We start from the raw sequence: 20,210 nt of genomic DNA, 5'->3' as shown, positions 1-20,210 counted from the left end.
TGTCTTATCGCTAAATAGAGACAGTTTCCTTCAGTAGAAAGACTTGACAAATGGATATCTTGTAAATAAATATGCTTTGGTAATAGCTGTGTAAAAGTCTGTAGTTGTAGGTCTTAGAAAAATGAAGCGTGGGCCAAAATAATTTCAATCCTCTTGGGTCTCTTTGTGGGCACATATCTAGGCATATTGACCCTACAAAGCTAAACAAAACTAATATTTGTTTTTGTTTTGGAGGAGGAATGATGGAGATTTGTTTGTTGTCTGTTTTTTATGTATAAGATTGTGGAAATGATTAAGGTCATATGGCTCTTAGAAAGTATGATGCACTTATATTCTTTCATCAACGTGATAATTAAAATGTATTTTGTGTCTTTCATCATTTAGTTAATTGCACTTAAGCGGAAGATATTTCCCAGAAGGAGGATACACAAAGAAGCTAGTCCCAATCGAATCAGAGTATAGAAGATCTTCATTTGAAAACCATCTACCTCAGCATTTACTGAGCATTTTAAAGCTCAGCTTCACAGAGATGTCTTTGTGATGTGATGCTTAGCAGTTTGGCTCGAAGAAGGAAAATATCCAGTACCATGCTATTTTGTGGCATGAATATAGCCCAATGACCAGGAATTATTTAACCAACCCACTGAAAACTTGTGTGTTGAGCAGCTCTGAACTGATTTTACTTTTCAAGAATTTGCTCATGGACCTGTCATCGTTTTTATAAAAAGGCTCCCTGGCAAGAGACAGCTGCTAATTTCCCACAGCAATCATTGCAGACTAACTTTATTACGAGAAGCCTATGCCAGCTGGGAGTGATTGCTAAGAGGCCCCAGTCTTTGCATTCCAAAGCCTTTTGCTGAAGTTTTGCACTTTTTTTTTCATTTCCCATTTTTAAAATAAGTAGTTACTAAGTTAACTAGTTATTCTTGCTTCTGAGTATAATGAATTGGGATGTCTAAACCTATTTTTATAGATGTTATTTAAATAATGCAGCAATATCACCTCTTACTGACAATAACCTAAATTATGGGTTTTACTAATGTTTAAGACTGTAAATGGTCTTAAAGCACTAACTACTGAAGAGGTCAATGATTGACATCTGAAATGCTTTGTAATTATTGACTTCAGCCCCTAAAAATACTATGATTTCATGTGCAGGTCTAATTTCAAAGGGCTAGAGTTAGTAACAGTGCTACTTACCAGATGTAATTATGTTTTGGAAATGTACATATTCAAACAGAAGTGCCTCATTTTAGAAATGAGTAGTGCTGATGGCACTGGCACATTACAGTGGTGTCTTGTTGAATACTCATCGGTATATTCCAGTAGCTATCTCTCTCAGTCAGTTTTAGATAGAACAGAGGCCAGCAAACTTTCTTTGTAAAAGGCTGGATAGTAAATTATTGCAGGCCACCTGTGTCTTTGTCATATATTCTTCTTGTTGTTTAGTTTGTTTTTTTCAAACAACCCTCTAAAAATGTAAAAACCATGTTTAGCTTGCAGCCGTACAAAAACTGGCCACCAGCCAGATGTGACCCTCAGGCCATCATTTGCCAATCACTGAGAATTAGTTTTTGGTGGTGGTGGTGGTGGTTGTGTTTTTTTTTTTTTTTTTTTTTTTTTTTTGAGACAGAGTCTCGTTCTGTCGCCCAGGCTAGAGTGCAGTGGCGCAATCTCAGCTCACTGCAACGTCCGCCTTCCAGGTTCAAGCAGTTCTCCTGTCTCAGCCTCCTGAGTAGCTGGGACTACAGGTGCACGCTGCCACACCTGGCTAATCTTTGTATTTTTAGTAGAGACGGGGTTCTACTATATTGGTCAGGCTGGTCTCAAACTCCTGACCTCAGGCGATCCACCCGCCTCCGCCTCCCAAAGTGCTGAGATTACAGGTGTAAGCCACTGCGCCCAACTGAGAATTAGTATTTTTATGTGTGGTTAAACCTTGGCATCTAGCCATATTTTGTTTATGTCATAATACAATGGATTTGTGAAGACCAGATTCCATGAGTAACTCTGACAGGTATTTTAGATCATGATCTCAACAATATTCTTTCAAAATGGCATACATCTTTTGTACAAAGAACTTGAAATGTAAATACTGTGTGTGTGCTGTAAGAGTTGTGTATTTCAAAAACTGAAATCTCATAAAAAGTTAAATTTTTGTCTGACACTTTGATTTTTAAATCTTTGAGGATTGAGTTTACTGTTACTCAGATTCAGCAGTCACTTGAGTGCCTTTACTGTGTATCAGGTTCTGTGCTGAACATTACTAAAATTAAGTGGAAAGTAAGGAAAGATTCATATTATACAGAAGAATGTTGCTTTATAGGGGGAAATAGTTTCTAAATAGACTTTATCATATGGTAAAAATTTAGGATATGTTGGTATCATTATAAAAGCTGAGATTTATTCTAGAAAAGTTAGATAAATGAACATTTGTCTGTAATGACGATTTCTATGGTTAGATGAATATAGTCCATACCTAATTAGGAGCTTGATAATGGGATGAATAATATAATCATAGGCTATTCATAGACTCATTCTAATGATTCTGTGATTCAGTAGAATCATTAGAACAGAGGAACCTCAGAGGTTGATGAGCAGTCAGATGGTCAGGACCGTTTGTTCAAATGAAATCCTATAGAAGGTCACTGTGTGTTTTAGTTTTTTGTGCTGCTGTAACAAAATATTTCAGACTGGGTAATTTACAAAGAACAGGAATTCGTTTTCTTGTAGTTCTGGAGGCCGAGAGTCCAAGATCAAGGGGCTAGCGGGTTTGGTTGTCTGCTGAGGGCTGCTTTCTGCTTTTAAGATGGCTTCTTGAATGCCATGTCCTCACAGAGCAGAAGGGCAAGAAGGCACAAACTGCCTCTGTCAAGCCCTCTGAAAAAGGCATCTAATTGAATTCATGAGGGCTCTGTTCCCATGACTTATTACCCTCTGAAAGCCCCACCTCATAATACTTTTAAATTGCCAGTTAAGTTTCAACATGAATTTTGGACAGATAAAAATATTAACCACAGCATTCTGTGACACAAAAGAAGGAAGGCTGCTCCTCCTGCCTGATTTTCAAGGTGTTGCCTCTAGCTCCCAGGCCCTTCAGGCAGAGTTTCAAAACAACTGTCTGGACCAAGCCTTGCTTTTTATTATCAAGGACACCAAGGCCAGGGGATGACATGAGTTGCTCAAGGTCTTACAACCAGTTAGAGGAAGAGGTACGGTGGGAACCCAGGTTGTCCCTCTTTCCTGTCCCCACCAGCCCATGCTGCCTCCCCAGGACTGTGGCACATGTGGGTGAAGAGCACACCCTGCAGTCAGACTACAGGAGTTCAAGTCCTGGATCCTGGACACTGCTTGCCATGATTTAGCTTTCTCTGCCAAAATGTGGGAGGCAATACTGGTAGCTACCACAGAGGCTTATGGTGATAATTAAAGGAAATGACATGTGCAACACATGCAACCCAGTGCCTGGCAAATAGTCCTGCCTACTAAATGTCTGTGGTGATGATGGGAATTATGAAAATTCTTGTAAAAGACTGTTGTCCAGGCCAGAGGTGTGGCTCCTAGTCTAGTCATCAGGGTAAGATTATTACATTGCTCTTAGCTAAAAAAGTGATACATTTTCTAATTAAAAAGAGGATTTTTTTTAACCTACCTTATGTCTTCAAAATTGTTTTTTTGTTTGTTTCTTTTGAGACAGGATCTCACTCTGTTGCCCCAGGCTGGAGAGCAGTGGCATGATCTCAGCTGACTGCAGCGTCAACCTCTCAGGCTCAAGTAGTCCTCTCACCTCAGCCTCCTGAGCAGCTGTGACTACAGGTGTGCTCCACCACACCTGACTAATTTTGTTTATTTTTTTGTAGAAACAGGGTCTCACTATGTTATCCAGGCTGTCTCAAACTCCTGGGCTCAGGCAATACTTCTGCCTCAGCCTTCCACGGTGCTGTGATTATAGGTGTGAGCCACTGCACCTGGCAAAAGTGTTCATTTTGAAAATTATTTCTACATATACCAAGAAGTGTATACAAATAATAACAGATCAAGGATTTAAACTGAAGTGTAATCACTACTTAGGTCAAAACATCTAAGGAGGAAACAGCACCAGTCCCACACAAATTCTTCCAGAGAGCAGAAAAAAGGAAAATACAGTATCATCCAACTCATCCCTTGAAACACAACCCCCACACTAACACTTGGCTCAGATACCACAAGACAAAAACCATGGGCAGTCTACTCCAAAAGAACCCCAAACAAAACACTAGCAAGCCAAATTCAGTTATTCCCAGAAGAACAACACTTCACAGTCAAGTGGGGCCTACTCCAGGAATGCAAATTTGGCCCAACACTTGAAAATCAATTTACCACGTCAGCAAGACCAAAAGAGAAATGATGATAATCTCAACAGATCTTTCTTTAAAAAAGACCATAAAAATTGTTAAAAAGACCAATAGATGAATTCTTACCTGCTCAACAGTTATCCAGACTTTGCCACATTTATTCATGCTCTATCTGTTTTTCTTTGTGATATATTTTAAGGGAAATCCCAGGCTTCATTGTGACAGGAGTACAGAGCCATGGTGATTAAAGGGATGTGAAGGGGGCTTCTCGTCAGTCTAATTGCTTTTCTCCTCTCACTTGCCCTAATAACAGCTACATCCTACTGCACACAATCTATGTGCTAAATGCTTTAAGTTCATCATCTCATTTCATCCACAACATATCCCCATTTATTAGTGAGGGAACTGGGGCCTGGTCTCACTATTAATTAATAGAGACAGCTTTTCCACCCAAGTCTCTACAAAATTTTTAGCCACCACATAAACGTGGATTCCAAGGGACAAATCTAATTCAAGCTTCTTAAGAAAAACAAAGAGGGGTACAGGAGGAAGATACTCTTCCTGAACCGTTACTCAGTACCGTCTATCCATGCCTCTCTATGCACATCAGCTTTTCTCCCCTTGGTGAGGACATGGCATTTCCTGGCTCACATACTCCAGAGAGGCAGGAAGTTTCCTCTCTGGCTTCAAAATAGAAAACCCTGGTGGGAGATGAGTTACTGTGATTGGCTCATTCTGGGCTCTGTGCCCACCTCTGTAGCCAGAGGGATGGAGATTTTTACCGAAGGAATGAGGGGAGTGATGCTGGGCCTACAAAAACACCACCTTCCAGTTTCACAGATTAGAGATGGTGCAGGTGGAAGACCAAGTTCCTGGATTAGGTACTCGAGGTGAAGGCACGCCGCCATACTTGAAAGCAATTGGAAAAATCTGTTGATACAGAGTACAGCGAACCTTGTAAATTTTTCATTACTGAGAGAATTTTTTAAAAAAGTCAAGCATTCGTACAGTACCTGCCATGTAACAAATGCGCCATAAATGATGGCTTTTATGATTCACAATTGGTCCCAATTGGAATCTTGCTTCTCCTCTCTTGCCAGCCTCATTCTTGGCCTCATACTACATCAGCCACATTGCATTTTCCAAATGTGCTGTGCACTCTTATGCCTCCATACCCTTATACATGCTGTTCTTATTATCTACAGAGTAGTTTATGGAGACATTTCTATGAATTTTTAAAAATTATTATAAATAGAGATGGGGTCCCGCCATTTTGTCCAGACTGGTCTCAAACTCTTGTGCTTAAACGATCCTCCTGCCTCAGCCTCCAAAAGTGCCGAGATTACAGGCATGAGCCCCACTGCTCCTGGCCTCTAAGATTTCGACTATATTACCTGAGTTCTTCAAGACTGAATAAGGAAAAAAGGGATGTAATATTTAGGTTTTCAAACAATCACAAGATTCTACACCATTGGTTACTAAAGAAAATGGGAAAATGTTTTGTTAGGAATCCAGATAATTGGAATAAATGGGTGATGATCTATATGGGAAAGTATTAACAATGTGGTCATCTAAGAATGAATACTGAGACAGGTCTTGAAATATTGGTGTGTCTGTTAAAAATTATCTGTAAATTACCTGCTGAAGCACATGGTGAAATCTCCAGACATGCTCTTTATAGCAGTGAAATGCCAAGGTGCTGGAGATAATCTTGGGAAATTTTTACTACGAATAAAGATGAAAAATGACAGATGATCTTCTATAAGGGTCACTGTTGGAAGAACAACTGAATATGATGATGTAGTGAATGGAACTACTTAATAATAACAGCATATATAAGGGTATGGAGGCATAAGAGTGCACAGCACATTTGGGAAAATGCAATGTGGCTGATGTAGTATGAGGCCAAGAATGAGGCTGGCGAGAGAGGAAAAGCAGGATTCCAATTGGGACCAATTGTGAATCATAAAAGCCACCATTTATGGTGCATTCATTATGTGGCAGGTACTGTACTACGCTTTACAAACTTTTTTTGAATCCTTTCAGTAATGAAAAATTTACAAAGTTCACTGTATCCTGTATCAACAGGTTTGATGTAGTGAATGGAATTACAGGAACAAGTCTGGGAGTCGTCATCAGTCATTCCTTACCCAATACGCTGGTGTATTTAAACGAGCCAGTGGATTGCTGAGCATCATAAGGAAGAGGATTCAAAACAAAACAGTAAACAGAAGGGTTCCTTTGAATTTCTTACTTGAACTAGGCAGTTGAAAAGTGATTGGCGTCAATAAGATCCTGAAGCCTTTGCCAAATATTAAAGAAGTAAAATATAGGCCAGGAAAGTTGGCTCATGCCTGTAATCCCAGCACTTCGGAAGACTGAGGTGAGAGGATCATTTGAGCCTAGGAGTTTGAGACCAGCCTGGGCAACATAGTGAGACCCCATCTTGGCAAACTTTTTTGTTTTTTTTCTTAATTAGCCAGGCATGGTGGCACGTGCCTGAGTCCCAGGTACTCAGGAGGCAGAGATGGGATCATTTGGGCCCAGGAAATCAAGGTTGCAGTGAGCCGTGATCATGCCACTGCACTTCAGCCTAGGCAATAGAGCAAAACCCTGTCTCAAAAAAAAAAAAAGGTAAAATGTATGATTTCAAATAGAAAAAGGATTGCAGAGCTATGAGCAAACTAAGGCAAGTACAAAGGTTGAAATATATTTTAAAATTATTTGGGGGAAAATACAAGCACAGAAAAAAGGATGAAAGGAAATACCCCCAATTTTAAACTGTATATTATTTCTAGGTAGTGGGATTATCGGTGAGTTTCATTTCCTTCATAAATTATATCTTCAAAAATTGTTTTGCAATTGATACGAATTACAAATAATTGTTTGACACCAAATAATTTTACAATTATACTCCCACCCACTGAATGGGTTCCCTTCGTTACATAGATTCATCATCACTCCATGTAGTCAGATTTTGTAGTTTTGCCATTGTAGTGGACTGTCAAAACACTACATAGACTATGGGACAATTTTTTGTAATGCCAAACGCGAATGGAACTAAGCCGTGTTGTTCAACGACACATTTTCATGTGGTAATAAAACTTAGAAAATGAGTGTGGGTGAATGATTTACATAAATTTAGGATAATTTTCTTATATCCCTGAATGGGGAAGGGTGGGGCACCCGGTGAGGATCGGATGGAAAGGCCTGCCTGAGGAGATTCAGTGAATGTTGGTAAAGCTCTACTTCATAAATTAGGTGGTATGTTCATCATGTTTCATAATTTACATATTATTCTGCAATTTTCTTTTCCCTTTTTTTTTGACACAAGAGTCTCACTCTGTCACCCAGGCTGGCAATGGTGCGGTCTTGCTCACTGCAAGCTCCGCCTCCCGGGTTCAAGCGATTCTCCTGCCTCAGCTTCCCGAGTAGCTGGGATTACAGGCGCCCTCCACCACGTCCGGCTAATTTTTATATTTTTAGTAGAGACGTGTTTCACCATGTTGGCCAGGCTGGTCTTGAACTCCTGGCCTCAAGTGATCCGTCCGCCTCGACCTCCCAAAATGCTGGGATTACAGGTGTGAGCCACTGCGCCCAGCCGCAATTTTCGATCATAAAGATTTACAACTTAAAAACTGGAAGGCACCAGGCCTCAAGTCTACTCGCAGCCCGCCCGGGCGGCCAAAGCACCCTGGGCCGGCGATTTGGGCGCGCAATCGCACCATGGGGGCGGAGCCTCGCCACTCAGTTCACGCCTGCGCTCTGCGTCCAGCCAATCAGCGACGTGTCCGGATGAGGCGAGACGCGCTTTTTTCCTGTGCGAATCCCAGCTTGCCTCAGAAGCGCCGCGGAGAAGGGGCCGCTTGAGGTGAAGCGCGCGTGTGGAGGAGTTGTGGAGGACGCCTGTCGACGACCGGTAACTGGGCCTCAGCCATTGCGGTTTGTTTCAGGTGTGGGCAGGGCAGGCGTCTGTCTATCTTAGGTGTCCAGGCCAGAGGCTGCCCTTGACCAGTGAGGTAAATCTTACCTCCTGGTGGTGCCTGGGGCCTCTGACGAGAAAACGGAGGCCGCGAACCTCACTGGGGAGAGGGGCGGGCGGGCGGGCTGGGCCGGGCCCCATCGCTACACCCTGGGACCACTGACAGCAGAGACGCGGCGGGGCCGGGCAGGGCCCTACCTCGCTCGGCGCGTGTCGCCCTCCTGCCCGCTCCACACCGAGGGCGCCTTTCGTGGTTCCTCAGTATTATTTATTGTCGAAATCTTTTGCCGACGTTCACTTTCCGAGACCTAAATTGCGGGACGTTTTTATTGTGTATGTGTCTTGATTATTATGAGCTTATTTCTGGCATCCTCATGACGTGTCCCGCCAGCAACTCTAATTTCCCCGTGTGACTGAGCGGCCTGCTAGAGTTGCCCAGATGTAGCCAGCATCGGGCAGGGGCGCTCCCAAAATTCGGATCTCCCAGGCCTCAGGGGCCACCTCTCCAGCACAGCGCGCTTGGGGTCGGGGTGGACGCTGTCATTCCCTCATCGATTGACTGATTGAGACGGAGTCTCGCTCTGTCACCCCGGCTGGAGTGCCGTGGGGCCATCTCGGCTCACTGCAACCTCCGCCTCCCAGGTGGAAGCGATTCTCCTGCCTCAGCCTCCCGAGTAGCTGGGATTACGGGCACCTGCCACCAAGCGCGGCCAATTTTGTATTTTTAGTAGAGATGGGGTTTCACCATGTTGGCCAGGCTGGTCTCGAACTCCTGACCTCAAGTGATCCGCCCGCCTCGGCCTCCCAAAGTGATGGGATTATAGGCATGAGCCACTGCGGGCCTTTTTGTTGTTGTTGTTCTTTTTTGAGACGAAGTTTCACTCTTGTCACCCAGGCTGGAGTGCAGTGGCGCGATCTAGGCTCACTGTAACCTCTGTCTCCCGGGTTCAAGCGATTCTCCCGCCTCAGCCTCCTGAGCAGCTGGGACTATAGGCATGCGCCACCACGCCCGGTTAATTTTGTGTTTTTTTTTTTCCAGTAGAGATGGGGTTTCACCATGTTGGCCAGGCTGGTCTTGAACTCCTGACCTCAGGTGATCTGCCTGCCTCAACCTTCCAAAGTGCTGGGATTTCAGGCGTGAACTACCGTGCTTGGCCTATTTAGTTTTTAACAAATATCATTATCTTCTTAACTTTTGGCCCCCCAAATAAATGAGGAAACTGTTAAAATTGTATTCAACAATCCTCGTTCGATATCTCCTTTGATATTTAAACGTTTACCAGTGTATTAAAATGATGCCTTTGGATTCAGAAGGTTCAAGAAATTTATTTTTTAAAGTCAGGAAGCATCTAAATATGGTGTCCTCCGGAAAAAAGTATTCCAGGAAATCTGGGAAGCCGTCCATGGAAGATCAGTTTACGAGAGCCTATGACTTTGAGACTGAAGAAAAGAAAGATCTGAGTGGTTCAGAGGAAGATGTTATTGAAGGTGCAGTACATCTCATGTTGGGCAGTGATGTCCTTCAGTTAATTTGTTTTGAACCCATTAAAGACTATCGTACAACTTAGTTTGTAAAGGATTTTCAGGTATAGTCTTTCATCCCCCGGAATTTGTGGTTTCAGAACCTGCTGACACAGATGGCCAGCTGTACTTTGTGTTTCTCATTTGATCCTTATATTGCAGTATCGGAGTTACAGAAACTTATTTGGCAACTCTTGCTTTTACAGTTATTTCCAAAATATCTGATATAGAGTATGTGGCTTACTGTGACATTAACCCAGGCAGACTTGAAAAATTATTCCTATAAAATTGTCCTGAATCCTGATTTAATTTCATCTAACCTGCAGATTATACTGCGTTTGTATGTCTGCTTTGAAACTGTATGTTGGCAAAAAGCCTAAAAATCCCCAAATGAAGATGTTTCATTAAAATTTACCAAAATAGCCTACTCAGTTTCAAAAGTTGTTGTGTTTTTTTTTGTTTTTGTTTTTTAAATTGTCAACACAGGGAAGACTGCAGTCATTGAGAAACGTAGGAAGAAAAGGTCTTCTGCAGGAGTAGTTGAAGATATGGGGTAACGTTCAAAATAATTTTTGTTTCTTAGATAAAGCACTTCAAGAAAAGTTGCTAACAAATAATATATGTACAATACTTGGCATCTGGTATTTCTTCCAAAACAAACATGATATTTTGTGGATCTTCAAAAGTGTTTAAAATGTAATTTCTTTCCAGGGGTGAAGTACAGAATATGCTGGAAGGAGTTGGAGGTATGTTTTAGGAGATACTTGTATTTAAAGAAAATTGTTTTAAGCCATATAATTTGTATAATAGCAAATGTTAATAATGGACTATAAGACTGTTATTTAATGCTTTGTTCTCACATAGAAGATTCTGTGTAAGTCTTTGTGATTTAGCATCATAGATTTTCATAGTTAATCTTTTCCATGATGTTAAGAGTGAGGTGCTTTTATTTTATACATATGTGTATTTAATGGATATGAAATTTTAGAAGAAAAATAGAAAAAGTCTTTACCCTTCTTTGTATTCACAGACTAAGTATTCACACACATACATACATATATTTGTATAAGTTTTTCATTTTTTCAGTTTAGTTATTTTCTGACTTTTCCTGTGTTCTTTTCTTTAGCGAGGACAGTGTAAATTAAGCCTCTAAAATAACTCTTTTTACAGTAATAAACTATGTAGTTGATACTAAAGACAGTTTTGCTAGTGAGAGTTTTATAATTAGGTTCAAAAATTCTCAAGTTTTAAATAATATGTGAAGTATCAGTAATATGAGCTTTGTTAGGGATTAGTTATCTTAAAAAAAAGTTAATATTTAGCTCCTCTAAATGGATTATTCACACATTCAAATCTTTTTTGAAAGCTCTGCCCTGTCCAGTGGTGAAAAAGTGCTTGTTTTATAAATTTATTATAGATAATATTGAAAGTATAAAATATTTATGTAATAGTACAGCTCCAGCATGATTACTGAAAGATGCCTATTTATGATAGATCCATAAGATAAAGGCTTATGTTTAGCAAAGCATTCTTTGAAGTAGTAAACATTTTATGAAATGCAGTTCTTATGGGTAAAAATGCCCAGTAAAGAGCTCCACAAAAGCATTTAAAACTGATCTTACTCACCTATTTCTCATTGAAAAATAAAGTGATCTTGAATTAATTTATCTAGAAATTTACTTAAACTAAGATTTTTTTCTGTCCTTGGTCTTTGTCTCCTTTAGTAAAAACTGTATTTAAAAGTATCACTGATGGCCAGGCACAGGGGCTCACACCTATAATTCCAGCACTTTGGAAGGCCAAGGCAGGAGGATTGCTTGAGGCCAGGAATTCGAGACCAGCTTGGTCAACATAGTGAGACCCCCATGTCTTTAAAAAATATATATATATACACACACATATATATATAAATATAATTGATTATATTTAAAATAGTTTTCTTCTTTAACTTTTTATCCTTTTTGGATTCTGTATTTTAACAGAGTACTTTTACATATTTTCTATAATGAGTTCTAACAATAATTCATTGAAATGTGTCCTTTTAATTGGGGCATATTTTATAAATTTAGAAAAATTTAGCCTTAAAAAATTTTTTTTTTTAAATTTTTGAGACGGAGTCTCACTCTGTCCCCAGGCTGGAGTGCAGTGGTGCAATCTCAGCTCACTGCAACCTCTGCCTCCCAGGTTCAAGCGATTCTCCTGCCTCAGCCTGCCGAGTAGTTGTGACTACAGGCGCACGCCACCATGCCCAGCTAATTTTTGTATTTTTAGTAGAGACAGGATTTCACCATGTTGGCCAGGATAGTCTCGATCTTTCGACCTCGTGATCCGCCCGCCTCGGACTCCCAAAGTGCTGGGATTAAGAGGTGTGAGCCACTGCGCCTGGCCTAAATTTGGTCTTTATTAACAGTGTTTTCTCATGGGGAAATTTGAAGTCTGTCCTTTACACATTGTTTTGTTTATTAGCTCTTTTTTATTGTTCCTAAGTTAAAAAATTATCTCCAGTTAGGAAAATCAGAATTTGGGTGCTAGTAATAGAAAGTTTTCTCAGAAAAAAAAGTAAGCAAATAATTCTGCATTTTGAAATTATGCATATTTCTAAATTTATGTTTAAATGTCTTTCCAATATTGCTGAACCAACCTTACCCATATTTACTTGAATATGTGGGAACAAAATACTTTTTTAAACATTAAATTTTAATGAATTATTATTTTCAATCTAGTTGACATTAACAAGGCTCTTCTTGCCAAGAGAAAGAGACTAGAAATGTATACAAAGGCTTCTCTCAAAACTAGTAACCAGAAAATCGAACATGTTTGGAAAACACAACAAGATCAAAGGTAAGGTGGCTGTTTTTTTTAGAGCCACATTTCTTAGTATTTACTGGTGTAAATTACTTATGAAAAATACTATTCTAGGCTGGGCATGGTGGCTCATGCCGGTAATCCCAGCACTTTGGGAGGCCAAGGCGGGCAGATCACTTGAGGTCTGGAGTTAGAGACCAGCCTGGCCAACGTAGTGAAACCTCATCTCTACTGAAAATACAAAAGTTAACCAGGCGTGCTTGCTTGAACCCAGAAGGCAGAGGTTACAGTGAGCCAAGATCGTGACACTGCACTGTAGCCTGGGCAACAGAGTGAGACTGTCAAAAAAAAGAAAAGAAAAGAAAAATACTATTCTAGTTACTGGGGTTTCTAGTGAAAATGTATTTGGCTTGATTTTTCTCTAAGTATGATAGTCCTGTAGCCCTATAACCTCACTCCTTCATAGAATTGACATTATTTCCTAAAAAATGAATAAAGATCACTTTTTTCCTTTTAGGTAACAAGTGAGGTTATAAAAGTAATTTCTTTTTTTGTTGTTGTTTTATGAGATGGGGGTCTCATTATGTTGCCCAGGCTGGTGTTGAACTCCTAGGCTCAAGTGATCCTCACACCCCAGCCTGCCAAAGTGCAGGATTATAGGCCTGAGCCACCATGCCTAGCCTAAAAGTAATTTATATTCATTCTAGAAATACACTAGTTGAATAAAAGGTAAATGTCATAAAAACCGTTAGTCTTATGATAGTGAATTATGTTCAACACTGTAGAAAAACACCAATCTTATATCATATATAATTTGTATGTTTTAGCTGACTTAACTCTTCTTTTGCATAAAATCTTTGTTAAGCCAAAATAGGAAAAAAAATTAAGTGAACTATTGCTATTTAGAAATCTTATAGGATAAATACAATCACCTTATTTAATCTATTTATTATATCGGAACCTATGTTCAATAGGAAAAAAATGAAAAACTGCTTAGAGATAAGATGAATTTCTTTTTGAAAATTTATATATATAATAAAACTTCCTTAGTTTTCAAGAGCTAAAGCTTGTGACAGGGCTTTTCTTCTATTAGTTTGTTAGAAAAAAAAAATACTTCTAGAATCAGTGTAAATCATAATTTTACTTTTTGGTTTCCCATCAGAAGACTTAAGCTGCAGGTATTTCCTTTTCTTATATAGTATAAATATGTCAACTCAGTTTTGTTTTAAATTCTTTTTATATTGTTATGAAATATGACAAGAATTCATCATTATGTTTTACAGGCAGAAGCTAAACCAAGAATATTCTCAGCAGTTTCTGACTTTGTTTCAGCAGTGGGATTTAGATATGCAGAAAGCTGAGGAACAAGAAGAAAAAATACTTGTTGGTATCATGATTAGGTTTATAATTAATCCGTTATAACTAAGTCTCAAGTAGGAATGGAGAACCTAGCCTTTTCCTGTGACCAATGGAACTGAGCCAGGTTTCATTAACCATTGCTGGCCATGTGTTTTAGTCCTGCTGAACTGTAAACCACAGACATATAGGCACTTACCATACTCATAAAAGGCATTGGTCTTTGCTTTTGATATTGTTTGGGATTCTTGCATTTCCAAGTGACAGAAATTTGTCAAAGTGCAAAAGAAGGATTATTGGTTTATATAAAAGAAGTCGGGGCAGTTTAGCTTCAGGCATAGCCAGATAGGAACAGGGAAGGGGGTTGCTCATGTAGTGTCATCTGGGTTCTGTCATCAGTTCTCAGTAAGGTGTCTCAATGTAGTAGCAAGATAGTTTTTACAGTCTTAGGCTTATTAGAAATTTAGTAACCCCAGTGGACTGAGAAAATCTTTCTCAATAGCTCTGGCAAAAAATTCCTGTGGGAAAATATGACTGATGTAGTTTGGATCATTTGTCCATTCTTGAACCAATCATTGTATAGTTAGCCCTCTGTACATAAGGGCTCCACATCTGTATTCAACCAATCGTGGACGAAAAATATTTGGAAGAGGCTGGGCGCAGTGATTCATGCCTGTAATTCCAGGATTTTGGGAGGCCAAGGTGGGTGGATCACCTGAGTTCAGGAGTTTGACACCAGCCTGACCAATATGGTGAAAACCCATCTCTACTCAAAATACAAAAATTAGCCAGGCTGTGGTGGCGCGTGCCTATAATACAAGTTACTCAGGAGGCTGAGGTGGGAGAATCACTTGAACCTAGGAGGCGGAGGTGGCAGTGAGCCGAGATTGTGCCACTGCATGCCAGCCTGGGTGACAGGGGGAGACCCTTTCTTAAAAAAAAAAAAAAAAAAAAGAAAACAAAAAAAGGTACAAATCAAAAAAGGTACAAAGTAGAAAAATAATCCAGTGTTACAACTATATAGCATTTACATTGTGTTAGGCGTTATAAGAGATCTAGAAATGATTTAAAGTTTGTGGAAGGATGTGCATTGGTTATATGCAAATATGATGCCAATTTGTATCAGGAACTCGAGCATCTGCACATTTTGGTCTCCTGAAGGGTTGGGTGTCCTGGAACTGGTCCCCTAGGATACCTAGGTATGTCTGTAGTCAGAACATGGTTGACTTTTAGTGGCCAGACTTGTGTTAACCTGCAAGTGAGGATATTAGGGGTAGGGATTAACAGTGTAAAATAGATAGGATGGATTTGTGGTGCTGATAGATTATTGAGCTGTAGTACTAAAGAGAGTAAGTTAGAATGGTAAAGAAGTAGTGGTTAAATACTAGGATATATAGAGAGACAGTATGTGTAATGGTTAGAGCCTGGATGCCAGCAACAGTACTGTTCGGGATCAAATTCTTGTTTGAGCAATTGTAGCTGTGAAACCATGGACAGATTATGCCTCAGTTTACTCATCTATGAAAGGGGAATGAGTATCTCTTAGTTTACCATTATTAATACTGTGTAGTGGTTATTGGTAATGACAAAATCTAGGGTGGGAGTATGTAAGTCAATGGCTAAAGTAGGGTGGAGGCCAAAATCATTGAGAAACAGGTGACGGAATGGAAAACCATTATTATTGGAAGGATCATCTGTGTGGACATTGAAATCACCAAGAATTAAGACGTCTTGATTATTGTTAAAATTTCCCATTCAGCAACTGGTAGGATTAATGTATTGTTACATATTAGTGGTGAATGTAAATTATCTAAACGTAGTCATAATAGTTGTTAAAACTAAATTTTAAAAACATTGATTTTTAACACATTCTTTTAATGTAGAATTATTTTTTCTAAATTTAAAATTTTACCCAAATTGTTAAGTTTTTTTCTATTTGTAGAATATGTTTCGACAGCAACAAAAGATTCTTCAACAATCTAGAATTGTTCAGAGCCAGAGACTGAAAACAATTAGACAGTTATATGAGCAGTTCATAAAGGTTTGTTGTATGTGGTAACACAATACATTGTTATAAGACATTATTTATGGAAGTAGAAGATAATTATTTTTTTTCTAAGTTTATGGGAAAAAAAATTTTAGACTTTAACTACTTTTCCATTTTGAATTCATTGTTTCTGATTTAAGTGATAAATGTATTTTTACTTGAGGATTCAAATGGTTTTGTTGGGATTATTCAAGACAGGAAATGGTAAAATGGGAATTTTACTTAGAAATGTATTTATCATGCATAAAATCTATACTTTAATAACACTTTAGTCATAGTTCTCTGTTTAACTGAAAATAGAGTCTATAGTAATCATTTTTAGGTTGTATTTTACTTGTTTTTGTTTCCCCAGTGTTTGTTAAATAGAAAGTACCCAAATTATTGAATTCTTTTGTTTTCAAATGTATAATAGAAGTATTTTATGGCACATTTGCTTTTAGAATGATTACAATGACCACAAATGAATCCAACATAAAATAATAGATATAATAGACATCTGAGGATTAAAAGTCTGTGGATTGATAATTATCTGCTGACACATACATATTAGCAAATTGTGCCTGTACCCCTCTTGTTCAGGAAGAAATATACCTTTTAGTAACTCTTCATAGAAGCTCAATGGAATCTTGCATATACTTTTTTTCAGTGGTGGTTCCTTTAGATACTCTTGTGCAAATACATGTTAAAATAACATTAAAGAAATTGGGACTCTCTGAGTAAACTAGTAAAATTGTTTTAAAATAAATATTTCAGAATAACTTAAAAATAATATATATGGCCAAGCACAGTGGCTCACACTTTGGGAGGCCAAGGCAAGAGATCACTTGAGCCCAGGAATTCAAGACCAGCCTGAGCAACATGACAAAACCCCATCTCTATTAAGAACAAACAAACAAAAATAGCTGGGCATGGTGGCACTCACCTGTAGTCCCAGCTACTGGGGAGGCTGAGGTGGGAGGATCACTTGAGCCCTTGAGGCAAAGGTTGCAGTGAGCTGAAATCACACTACTGTACTCCAGCCTGGGCAACAGAGCAAGACCCTGCCTCAAAAAAAAAAAAAAAAAAATTATACACAGACACACACACACATTATTTTAAAAAGTATTTCCAAGTGGAAAACTTGTTCTAATGCTCCGAGAACCATTTGGTAATTTGTGTGAAGGTTTGATAAAGTACTAGAAGATTTCTTCCAAATGTTATCACTAAATGTTACTGTTTAGGATAGGAACTATAGTATAACCTTTGATTCCTCCATCTCCTTTCTCTGTCACATCCAGTTATTAGTAGCTCTGTAATTTTTACTTCTGCAGTGGTTCTTTCTTTTAATGCCCACTGCTACTACCCTAGTTTAGGACCTCATTATTATTTGCTTGTACCATTAAAATTCTTAACTGATTTCTCTGTTCTCCAATCTATCCTTCCTAGATCTGTCATACTATCTTTTAAAAATATATCTCTTCCCTCTTGAAAACTGTCAGTAGCCTCCCATTCCAAATTCTTAGGTATTCAAGATTCCTCTATGACATGACCCTCTTTGTAAGCTTCATTTACTACATTTGTGCATTACCCCACCCCTCCACATAACTGCTTTCTCTCAACTCACTATGTACTTCCATGCTTCGCTTATGCCCTTCCCCTAGAATATTTTTAACTCCTTTTTCTTTATCTATTGAAATCTTAGTGTTTTGCCCACTAAATTGGAATTAATCCCCATTTTCCACTATATTGCCATAGCAAGTTGTGCTTCCATTCCTATTACAAAATTTTTGTTTTGTTTCTACATGTTTTTCTCATTGCCATCAGGAAGCAATCATGTATTATTATTTTTTAACTTCTCCACAATGCTTAATAAAGCACCTTTTACATAGTAGGCACTAGATTAACTATTTGTTGAATGAATAATAAAGATGTAAGACATAATTTTTATTTTTCATAACATGAAAGAGGTTGTACTATAGATTATTTTATTCCCTCTAGTGAATTCATGGCACACTATTAGTCATAAGTAGATTATTACTTGATATTTGGAAAGCTTAATAGAAATGGTGTTTACTGATATGGGACTTCCAGTCTTTTTTATCTTGACCTTAACAGTTCAGGAAACCAATTTTGGGTAAAGTATACTACATTGTACTTCCTATAACATTTTATTCATGTCTGATATTTTTTTCTTTTATAGTAGGTATTTTGGTATTCATGTATTACTTAGAATATTTTTATTTCAAATAAATAATGAGCATTTGAATATTTAAAAATTACTACTTTTGAAAATTAATTGTACAAGTTTAGAACCTGAGATGAAAAGTGGTGCTTTGTAACTTAACTAGTTTTTTGTGTTCTTAGAGTATGGAAGAGTTGGAGAAGAATCATGATAATCTACTTACTGGTGCACAAAATGAATTTAAAAAAGAAATGGCTATGTTGCAAAAAAAAATTATGATGGAAACTGTAAGTGATCATACTGAAATTGAAAAAAATAAGGATTAATATAAGCAATGAAATATTTTATTTGCTGAAATAGGTATAACACTTAACTAAAAATTAAACAAATGTTTAATATCTCCTTCCATGAAACAGCAGCAGCAAGAGATAGCAAGTGTTCGGAAGTCTCTTCAATCCATGTTATTCTGATGACTCTTTGAAGAAAGAACTTGAACCTAAGTAATATGATACAATTATAATGTTAGCTAAGAAGCATATTGTAAGTCTTTAGAATAGTTTAATTGTAACATCTTTAATCATAAACCTGTTTCATTGTAAGACCTCCCTTTCTGTTAAGTCAAATCTAAATAGTTCTATGAGTTAGCAACTATTCCTAAAGAATATGTATTAAGCTTTCAGCTCTTTAGTAATGATAGGGAATTTTTCTCTCTAACACTGTCAATTAAATAAAGACGATTTAAGTTTAGGTTTGGCTTCATTGTATGTGTATCAATCCCAAAAGGTAGAAACTGCAAGTATAGAAGGTTATATTCTTTAAGGAAAAAACGGAATACAAAATCTATTTTACATGTACATCCTTTTCTATAATACTTAAGTTATACAACCAATTCTAATGACAATAAGATGCATTTAAATTTGTGTTCTGGAATAAATTGTTAAAATCATTAACCTCTGAGCATTAAATCACTAGCAATAGAACAATATATAAGTATCAGTTTTAATACATGGGTTTGTGAATATGTCATTGCCACAAAGACATTAAAATGTCACTTAATTGGGCTTGGTCTGCAATTAAGAGCACATCATTAACACTCCTAATTACTTATGGTTTACATATGTCACATCTGTGTTTATTTTTTGAGATGGAGTCTCACTCTGTCACCCTGGCTGGAGTGTGGTGGTGCAATCTCAGCTCAGAGCAACCTCTGCCTCCCAGGTTCAAGCAATTCTGCCTCAGTTTCCCAAGGGACTACAGCTACCACGCCCAGCTTATTTTTGTATTTTTAGTAGATATGGGGTTTCGCCATGTTGGCCAGGCTGGTCTCGAACTCCTGACTTCAAATGATCTGGCCGCCTCGACCTCCCAAAGTGCTGGGATTACAGGTTTGAGCCACCATGCCTGGTCTCCTGCTTTTCCATGTTTTAACTTCTAATTTTTGCCTCTATAACTCACCCTTATCTTAGTTATAAGGTTTTCCAAGTTTTAAAAAAACAGGTGCCTACAGATAAACTTTTTCTAATTGTGACAACCTACTTGTACAGGAAGAAATTAGTCTTCCACTGTTAATGAATATTTGACATTACTTCCTAAATTTTTGAACTTTGTAAAGGATTTTCCTTTTAAGTCAATATATATATAGGAATATAAATTGTAAGTACTATTCATCCTCGTAAGAAAGTCCTTATTTAGGAAGTTTTACCAATAGTTAGAGGCAAAATAAGTACTCTAGTGTTTGCTGTGTACTTCATTCCCGTATGTTTTTTTGCTTTTAAGGAATATCATCTTTTACTGCTTTCGTCAATATACCTTTTTCTTGCCTAAAACAGATGTAGTACATAAATTACTCCTTTATTTTTTGATTACTTCATCGTATGGCATACAGTCTACTGAACTATTACATAAAATTAAAAATAGGGTCAGATGGGACTCTGAAGATTTGGATCCCCAGAGACCTTTGTAATAGTTCTAGTACTATTCACAATGAGTAATCCAAATACATTT

At 38.1% G+C, this 20,210-nt stretch overlaps 3 protein-coding genes across 9 annotated transcripts in view; 2 read left to right on the top strand and 1 right to left on the bottom strand.

Annotated features, from left to right (window-relative positions):
• GNPTAB (N-acetylglucosamine-1-phosphate transferase subunits alpha and beta) overlaps positions 1-7,007 on the top strand; it is a 91,417-nt gene extending 84,410 nt beyond the window's left edge. For both annotated transcript variants that reach the window (XM_008004420.3, XM_008004419.3), the window contains one exon: positions 385-7,007. In XM_008004420.3, coding sequence (XP_008002611.3) covers positions 385-462 — 78 coding nt within the window. In that variant the 3' untranslated portion in view covers positions 463-7,007. The remainder of the gene's footprint in view (positions 1-384) is intronic.
• A 1,070-nt stretch (positions 7,008-8,077) lies between these two features.
• On the top strand, positions 8,078-18,952 carry SYCP3 (synaptonemal complex protein 3). 5 transcript variants are annotated; one of them, XM_073021036.1, is made up of 9 exons: positions 8,078-8,253; positions 9,655-9,804; positions 10,324-10,390; positions 10,549-10,583; positions 12,561-12,678; positions 13,926-14,025; positions 15,941-16,039; positions 18,389-18,493; positions 18,623-18,952. In XM_073021036.1, the coding sequence occupies exons 2-9, from the start codon at positions 9,672-9,674 to the stop codon at positions 18,674-18,676; spliced, it is 711 nt and encodes a 236-aa protein (XP_072877137.1). In that variant the 5' UTR covers positions 8,078-8,253; positions 9,655-9,671; the 3' UTR covers positions 18,677-18,952. The 5 variants fall into 5 exon arrangements, with proteins under 5 accessions (XP_072877137.1, XP_072877136.1, XP_072877135.1 ...); XM_073021035.1 differs by having other exon boundaries at positions 8,078-8,287; positions 9,659-9,804; XM_073021034.1 differs by having other exon boundaries at positions 8,078-8,287.
• CHPT1 (choline phosphotransferase 1) overlaps positions 18,535-20,210 on the bottom strand; it is a 29,764-nt gene continuing 28,088 nt past the window's right edge. For both annotated transcript variants that reach the window (XR_499351.3, XM_008004417.3), the window contains exon 9: positions 18,535-18,702. Coding sequence is in view for 1 of the 2 variants with exons in the window: in XM_008004417.3 (XP_008002608.1) it covers positions 18,658-18,702 (45 nt within the window). In the remaining variant the exon portion in view is untranslated. The remainder of the gene's footprint in view (positions 18,703-20,210) is intronic.

Source organism: Chlorocebus sabaeus, chromosome 11, assembly GCF_047675955.1.
Source record: "Chlorocebus sabaeus isolate Y175 chromosome 11, mChlSab1.0.hap1, whole genome shotgun sequence".
NCBI classification, from domain to species: domain Eukaryota; kingdom Metazoa; phylum Chordata; class Mammalia; order Primates; family Cercopithecidae; genus Chlorocebus; species Chlorocebus sabaeus.
This window is presented reverse-complemented; position numbering and strand designations above follow the sequence as displayed.